The sequence below is a fragment of the Melanaphis sacchari genome, unplaced genomic scaffold (genome assembly GCF_002803265.2).
Source record: "Melanaphis sacchari strain LSU unplaced genomic scaffold, SCAv2.0 Contig694_pilon_pilon, whole genome shotgun sequence".
NCBI classification, from domain to species: Eukaryota; Metazoa; Arthropoda; class Insecta; order Hemiptera; family Aphididae; genus Melanaphis; species Melanaphis sacchari.
In genome coordinates this window covers 1,892-11,556 of record NW_020271497.1, presented here as the reverse complement: position 1 = coordinate 11,556, position 9,665 = coordinate 1,892, and the positions used below count along the sequence as shown (strand labels likewise).

Genomic DNA, 9,665 nt, shown 5'->3' with positions numbered 1-9,665 from the left:
ATACCCATAATGCATACAATGTAAATCCAAAAAAAAAAGGAACCCGGGTATACGTCGTATACCCACGTATACCCTAAAAATACACCACTGTAAATAGAAATACAGTAAATATAAGCAAAAAGTTTTGGGTGAGCAGTGTTACGACCAGACTCCAAAATACTGATAAACGAGACCGTGCATGGTGTCACGGAGCTAGGTGAATTGGGTCCGCGATAATTTGGGTTCGTTTTGAAAGCGGTAAGTTGAGTCCCGGGTATAAAATGGTAATAGGTAAGTTGGGTCCTATATATTGTAAAATTTGACGTACTATATTATTTAGCGTATTGACATTTTTTTCCCAGTATACAATTTTTTAATCATTTATACCATATATTATTTATTGAGAACATAATATTATAAAAAAACCACATACATTTTAATTTATATACTTTTTTCTAGGACTCAACTTACCTAATACCTTTTTTTATCCGGGACTCAACTTACTTACAACCTTTTTTTTTCCGGGACCCAATTTACCAATCCCGGGTGTCACGACCTACCTCTGAGCGTTTCGGATAACCCTAACCATCTGGCATCTGATAAGCTTTTACCCTGGTCTTCCTTATAAATGGTTAGTTCACAAAGATAAGTGACAATGATGGTAGTGGTTAATTTTAATTCCGATGTAACGAGGACTGTGTGTAAAAATTTTTAATTTGTTATATTATATTTTTATATTTAATCAAAAAAGTTACATAATTATAGTGTTTTACCAATAGGTATACATTATTAGTCATTTTTATGTTATCAGGCATTTCAAACGATTAATTTGTTTATCTTGCAAGTCCAGGTATGTAATGTGTATAAGTGCATTTAAGAATTAAATAAAAATTCTGTAGTAGTAATGAAATAGTGTCTATATTCAATATCAAACGGAGTGTAACTAATCATAAAATAATATTATAATGTTAGTTGTTTGAATGCTGTAACAATGAGTCAATGTATTGAATACAAAATAATTAAATTAAATTAAATAATTTGGGTCAGTTGTGTTGTCTTCGTTTTAAATATTAAACTGGCTGTCTTTATGAACCATAATATGCTTGAGCGGAATAAGCTGTACAACACATATTTAAACATCAGTTGTTTTCAATCTTACATAAAATAAATCAATGCGTACGGTGAGAATTAGCTCAAAAGTTTTACAGTTCAAACAAAAAGATTACAATATCATTTAATCTAGGGAATGAATATAAATTCGGGAGTCTTGGACAACACATTTGTGGAGCATACGTAAACGGTGCCCAAATGACCGTTTGTTTTGTAAAAAGCGCCAGAAATTGTATCTGTTAAAAAGGTCTAATGTAAACTGCAACCGAAAATTTAAGCTGTGCCCCGTTTGTAAAATATACAAAACTTTTGACTTATTAAAATCTCTATGATTGTGTACTTTTTAAATTATATCACAAAAGTTTTATTTTCTTCTAGAAATCATAACGTGTTATCAAATAACTATTGCATTCTAAAACAAAAAAAAAAAAGCGAAAAGTTACAATATTTAATCAATAAATATAATAGTGGTCAAACTATGTAACAACAATATGTTATTACTTATTACATATTTGTAATATTTGTAATTATTTAACTTTTTTAAATTATGTATTTTTTTTTAATTCTTAATTCAATTTTAATTTTAATTATTTATATTAGATATATGGTTATAATCAATTAAGTATACATAAAAGATAATTTTGCAAAATATAGCTATTGATTTTTAAAATTTTAGCCGGGTGCAGTTTACATTTTGTGATTTTGAGTATATTTGTATTTTGGGTGCAGTTTACAATCGCCGTTAATACCACTTTGATTTTCAGATAATCAATTTGATAACCCAACTAATGCATGAATAAAATTCCGCAGAATAATTAATAATGTAATAATTAATAATATGTTAACTCAAATAAAACTATAAAAAAAACTTTTTTTTTTATTAGTAGATAGGTACTTAGTATTTACGTGGTATAATATAATACGTAATATTATTTGTTATTTGACCGCTGTCGTTGGTCGTAGTCGTATTCAGAATGTTCTTTACAATAAAACACGATTTCTGTATTCAATTCTGCAGTCGTTGTAAAAATCGCGTTTATAACGTTATATAATTTAAAATTTGAAACTATCATAGAAGTCCGCTGGACCTTTATCTTAAAAATTTTTGCAGTTTACCTCGCGACTGTGGTCTGGGAAAACGTAACCTAGCTCTTTGAACGGCACTTGAAAAGGGTGAAAATTGAAAACGGACGGGAGATCGTGCCGCTCGTTACCAAACGTCTGTATATTTATCATAATTATAATTATAAAGTTACCCCTACCCCCACCCAAATTTGACGGGGTTCGACGGCGGCGGCGGCGGTGACCACATTGCGGGCACACACGCGAACGTAACACGCTGCAGGATCGGCGACAGTCGGCGCAGACGTTACTCCGACACGTTACGCAACCACGGCGGACAGATCTGTTCGGTATACGGTCACCGCAATGCTGCCGTATCGGCGGCTGAAGAGTGCGGTGCCGCTTGGCCGCCGCGATATTGTAACATTTCGACAACGACTCGGCGTAACACAATATGTACTATATTACGTGGGCAGTTGAGGAGGGTCTGAAGAAGTAAAAAAAAAATGCGGCAACCGTCGCGTATCGAACCCGTCGTTTGGTTGCGTTTGATTCGACTGACTCGATCGTCTGCAGGCGCTGTGAGACGGGCGTAAGTGCCTCGATCAGCAGCGCGGTAGGAACAACGCTTTGGGGAGGGGGTGGTAAGTGACGGGTAGCGCTCCGCGGATACGAGCCAGCGCGAAGACGTTAAGTCAAAGACTTCTTTGCACGTGTTTTAGCGCGCGATCATCAAAATAATATCGCAGCATGCCATCATTTCGAGAACGGCGGAGTTTAAGCTTTAAACGCCCAAACTTAGAATACAGCGAATCATCTCTAATAGTTATATTTACGAAACATTATAACGCGTTATTGTTGGTTATTTATAAGCAATACTGTGACGTGGGACGCCCAATTACGTTTTATAAAAACAATGTTTATGAAAGGCGTGGCTGTACAATGGATACACCGTTGACAAATAAAAACAATTCAAACGTATTAGGTAGATAAAACTAGTGAATGGTAAGTAGTGAGTGATTGCTAGCTATAAGTCGATGTGGAATATTCAGAAAGAGCTGAAGTCTAAAATCAGAATACATAATTTTTGCGACTCGCGTAGATACACGACAAAGTAAAAGCACATACTTATTACAGGTACGTCTGTGTGGACCGTTAAAACATTATACAATATAATTCTCACGCTTGCCAGTGTAAATATACCTAATGAAGATTTATGAACACATCCACCTATAATATATGCGCACGTAATTACATATCATAGGTAAGTACGTAGAATAATTTCCTGTCATGAAACATCTGCCTCCGCGGTTTTAATTTGATTTAAATTTATAATATTCATTAAATTAAGAATGAAACGTGTGATATGTAACTATTACTATAACGAAATGGACACTTGAACGATTGGTTTATATTATCAACATTAATTTTTTTTCATACGGAAATTATTCACAATAGATCTTATTGTGCTTTTCAAAAATATCGATTTCAAACAAATACACGATGACACACTACTAACAATATTTTATTTATTAACTATACAATTCTTTCTTTACATGTGAACATTCCTCTCCTCCCCACCATAAAAATAATATTTTTCTGTTAACGTGCTTAGTTGAAGGTATGCTTCAGTCGATAAATAAAGACGGAAACGATATTCATGCACCACGTGCGAAGCTGCAGGCATAGGGACAAAGACATTAATTATTTTGTAAAACTGCAAAAAAAAAGGTTTTTTACCAATATTGATAATAATAACTTGATAAACAAGTATTAAAAATATAAATACATAGGTATATTTTTCACTATGTAATCAAAACTCAATTTATACGTTTATGTTTACTTTGAAAAAAATATATATGTTTGAATTTAATAATGAATCACTCAAATTGAAATCGTGTTATTTTTAGCTTAATTTATTGTTATTTCATCATGAAAAGCAAGCTATATAAAATAATTAAACAAATAATATTTATTTTTTGGCTATTGAAATTACTGAAATCTATAGGAATATAATATATATATATATAATAAAAACCAAACCTGTAAAATTTCAATTTGAACATTTAAAAGATACCAGTTCTTTTTGGTTCGGATTCAACCGTGTGAAATTATTAAACTAAGTGTTTAAAATTAACGATTTCACTTGTAAATTGAGGAAAAAAAACCAAAAAAATGTTAATAAAATAATAATAAGTATAATGTATCAATTAAACACAAACGGTCAAATAGACCTCAAATAAACAAAATTAATCCGCTAAAATATTTTTGAAATTTATTTTTAAAATCGATAAAACTCTTAACATACATTTAAAACTTCAAACTACATATAATTTATCAATAGCTGAAATATCGTTAATTTATACAACGCTTATATCATAAAAAACTTGTGGGTCAATTAAAACACGCTTTTAGTGCTTTTAAAATATATGTATCATATTTTAAATTCACGAGTATGATTGAAATAGTTTGTTTTAGTTTATTTTGCCTTCAGACGATGATATATTATTGAAATGTAGAATGTTTTATTCAAATGTTATCGTTTAATTATGTGATAAAAAATGGTTGATGAAAACGTATTGAAATGTTTCTAGTGGTATTAACTATTTGGTATAACCTTTTGAAAAAAAATTGGAAAAATATTAAATAGTGTCATTAAAAAAATTGGAATATAAAAAAGGTCTGTACTTGCGGATTTCGCAGAGAGGCCCTAAAAATTAGCTTTGTTTTTTAATTTTTCAAGAACTTAATTATCAACTTTTGAGTTAGTTAAATCTTACTATAAAACAATGTAAATAAATGCATGGGGTATAAATAGATTAATATTTTTAAATTATTTTAGATATTTTCAAAATTTTATTCCGTATAATTATAATAACTCTTACAGCATAAGTTTTTCAATGATAACCATGGTTACAACACAATAATTTTGATAATAATAATATTGGATACACAAAATAATTCTGATTTTTCTTAATTTATTTTATATTTTATTCACAAACCTTCAACAGACTATCAGGTATAATAGTAAAAAATGTCAGCCTAATTGGTTCAGAAGTTTTCTTGGTTAGCGCGGTGGTATAAAACCCCCTACAATTTTATATAATAGTATAATAAATATATATGTAGATATATAAAAATTAACAAAAATAATAATAACCACGGAACTTCTAAACTTATTATAACAAATTTCACTGGAACACGAACGGTGACGCACCTGATTACCATAACATTACTCATAATAGTATATATTATAGTTGAGAAAAATGATAAATTCGATGAAAAATGGTATCTCCGATGATGTGGATATTTTCACACCATTCCTTGTAAAGAAAACTTTGAGTTTATCGACTAAGTCAACCATGTCAACAAATAAAATTCTAAAAAGTCACATGATACAAAAAAATATACATCGATTCAAATAAAAACAAAAAGTGTTAGATTATAATTCTTATTGATCATATGGATAATTTACTACAAATTCTATAAATTTTAAATACATAATTTATTAATAATAAATAATTTATTCTGTTTCCCATAGACGTTTTACTTCTATAACAAAAGTTATACAACTGAATTTTTCATTAAATTTATCTGTAAAATGAAAACTAGTTTTGTAAGTTCCATAAAAAAAATTTTTTGGAAAATTGGAACGGTTTATAGCATTGGTAAGATCGTAGCCTTTTGACACGTAAAATCCCTGAAAGTAAAATGAAAATTTGTATTTTTTATTATAGTAAAGTATAATTTATAATCTATATAGTATAGGTAGGTTCTAATATATAGAGTATTATACAATATTATACGAGTACAAACAAGAAATATGTATCCCTATTTTTTTTTTTTTTTTATCAAAAACCTTAAAATTAAATCTGATATTTTTACCAGTTAAAGGATAATAGATATATTCTACAATACAACATTACAATTATTTAAACAAATATTGAACAATCAATAAACTGTAAAAAATCATAGCACTTTTAAAATAGATAACTAAAAACATGAATAAATTTCATTTCTTACACTACTGGTCTGATTAAACATTTTTTTATCGTAAAGATCAAAATATATTGCTTATGCAAATATTAAATAGTTACATATAAATATAGTATGTGTAATAATAAAAGATTGGTAATTTCAATATCTAATTCAAATGTAGGTAAAGCATAATAAAAAAAAATTACCGGGACAATTGGACAATCAAAGCTATTAATTCCAAAAGATTTCAAGTATACTCGCCACTCTTCTCCTAAAATATTCTTTAATTGAGAGCAAGCCTTTTGAAATCTTATTAAATGAGCATTGTTTTTCCAGCCTCCGACTGAGTCTTTAACAGCCATATTCATATGCACCTTTAAAAAATAATATAATTAATCTCTTAACTCTTAAGAGACAAAATTGTTATAATTTTTTTGACTTTTTCTTGACCATGAAATTGTGAGCGACCGAGTAAAGAATATTTAGGTATTCCGATTAAACATCTGATTAATTTCATCACGTTACTCAAACAATGACATTCGATGCCAATAGTTAACATAGGTATTCGAATATTACTCAAATTATTAGTGAGTGAGCACTAGAGATTGTTTTAACACTAAAAGCTTGAAATATTGAATTTTATTTTTATGTTCACGTACATAAGTTTTTTATTGTAATAGGTACATTTTTTTTTAAAATTTTTATTTGGTTTTAGATTATATTTTTTCCAATTTGTTGAAAAAAGAATAAAAGAACATTTGATGATTTTTTTTATCATAAATACTTTTGTGGACCTTTTTCTTCTTCAAAAACACAAATACAAATACCATAAGCGAAATTAAATATCAGAAAAAGCAAAAAAAAAAAAACAATAATTTTTACCTAACTTTTTACTTTAATTATCATATTTTATTAATAACTTACTTTTAAATTATCATCTAATGGTTTTTTTAGTGTGATATTTCCTCTTAGTTCAGTTGTGTTACTAGATGTTTTACTCAAATATAAATTATTTATCAAATTATCATCTGGTAAATTACAAATTATGATTGCTTTAATAATTACTTGATATTCATCCTAGAAAAACATTTAAATTATTATTTTTAAAATAACGTGATGGCGATATAATTATGTTTATACTTCTACATAGAATTATCGTAATAAATTTCTAAGCAGAGGGAAAAGAAGTTTATATTAAAAATTAGACCCCCTTACGTATTAATAGCTAATAAGAATATGTACTACCTATGTAGGCATACTAAATATTAATCGAATTTTAGTCATCATTTCCTAAAGAATGTAATAAAAACAAAAATGATGTCAGGTCTTGTGAACTTGTACAAAAATATACCTTGGTCTCTCCCCGCTGAGAGTAGTACCATAGCCATTGCGTTTTGTGATCTGTGGATGGTTTTTTCAATTAAATCCCTTGACTACTAATTACTATTATTCATCACTTGTGCTTATTTTAAAATTATTTCATAAAAACTATAATAATGAACAATAATACATATTTAAACCAAAATATGCGAGTAAAAAGAAGTAATAAAAAAATCAGAACTTACGACTGGTAAATTTGGAAAAAACTTATTTTTTTTCAACTCGGAACCATCAACAAACACAAACTTAAAAATAATAAAAATAAAAATACATAAATATAAATATAAATATTTCATTGTTCTTTTGCTTCACTCTAAATTTGATTTATAGTATTAAATATTATTTTCATTACACAAACTTTTAGACGTATATTATTCGTGTATAACTATAAAAAGTAATTTGCACTAACTGAAACAAAATATGTAAAGATACTTAGAACATTGTACCTTGTTTTTATATAATAAATTAATTTGTTTATCAATTATTCAATATCATTGTAATAAATAATCTGGAACAATACTGTATTGTTACGTCATTTGCAATTCAAAGTGTTTTTATTTATATATTTCAACCTTGCACAATTACACCACTTAAATTTATGAAATTCGTTGTTTCGTTGTATTTTAATATTAGGCGTCATACAGTTAATTGTCTATAATAAGCAAAATAATATAAAATTATAGTTGATGATTAATTGGATCGCTTCTACATTCAATTTAATTTTCATAATATAATAGGAATAATCGATATGATCAGTAGATACATATATTTAAAATAAAGCAGTTCAAGGATCGTTTTTGTAGTTTTTCACTGTGGTTTTTAACAATAAAATTATCTATCTGTTACCACAGTGAAGAATGATCCATATTATATATTAAATCCCGCAACATAAAGAATTATTCTGTGATCTAGATATCTATTTAATCGTGTGAAGTCCATTGTCAATTGAAAATAAAGTTATGTTTGATGTTATATTATCGTACCTATAACACTTTATTATGAGTTATACAATTACAACACGTATTTATTCCACATAATTGTATGCTTTGAATACTAATAGTCGTGCCGTTTCTTTTTTTGTTAAATAAGATTTATAAGTGTATTTAGTGTCGATATCTCTTGAATAGTCCTAAGCCCTGATTCACGTTCGATTACTTCCAAAGGTATCTCGAGGTAAAAATAGCATTACTTCGCTCGCGCACACTACCGACGACTTGTATTCGTCCGGTTCCATGACGATATATCTATAGCACGTCGCCATTAGCTATCGGGTTTCCAGCCGCCGCGCGTCTTCGTGCAGAGGCCGCCCGCGCCCAAAAAACGATTGTCTTTCTCGGTGTTCCGTAAACAGAGATTTTATATTCATGTGGAGACCCGCACGGAGAACAGCAGGGGCAGTCCGACTGCATTCTCCCGAGACCGTCCACCGTCGTGACGCCTGTGTAGTTAGGTAAGTACTCCTGGCACCCGCTCCCTAAAATTTTGAAACCAAAATGGTCTCATTTTTTTGTAAATAATTCTTAATTCTTTGTAACCTTAAATTCAGAATTTGTATGAGGCCTTGGAAAATTTATTTTTGGTTTACGGATGCTATAAGAACGCTCTTCCAGCACCCGAAATTTTAAATATCTGTCCTATGGTTTTCAAAATGGTCTCATTTTTTTGTAATTCGTAATTTTTTCTTAGTAATTGGTAACTATATTATGTGTATTAAAATGTTGTATCTGTATAACTAGGTATTATTTTATACGTTTCGGCTACTCTTTATCGTCTTTATAATTTTATAAGTATCGGCGTTGAATATTTATTATTATTTATGGTATAACCTGTACTGGTGCACACGAATGATACCTAAAATCCATTTTCCACATGAATTGCGTACCAGCGATATTTATGGAGTACACGAGTTGTGTCCCAACATAAAAACATAATTTTCCTTCCCGTATACAAACTAAAAGTATAATCTGCTTAAAAGTTACCTTACCAATTACCATTTGAAATAGAACTGGGGGAAAAATATGATATAAAACAGTCGTATAAATAAATTCGGACGCAATTCGTATATCTACTTATCGATTTTAATATATCGGGACGCAATTCATGTGCAACCACCTGTGCGCATCTCACTATAATAATAATTATCTCATTAATCATTG

General features: G+C 29.1%; 1 protein-coding gene across 1 annotated transcript; it reads right to left on the bottom strand.

Annotated features, from left to right (window-relative positions):
- Positions 1 to 5,674: 5,674 nt before the first annotated feature.
- LOC112600754 lies at positions 5,675 to 7,805 on the bottom strand. The gene is made up of 4 exons (XM_025348059.1): positions 7,695 to 7,805; positions 7,054 to 7,206; positions 6,336 to 6,503; positions 5,675 to 5,851 (listed from the first exon to the last, which is right to left on the bottom strand). The coding sequence occupies exons 1-4, from the start codon at positions 7,803 to 7,805 to the stop codon at positions 5,675 to 5,677; spliced, it is 609 nt and encodes a 202-aa protein (XP_025203844.1).
- Between the last annotated feature and the right edge of the window lie 1,860 nt (positions 7,806 to 9,665).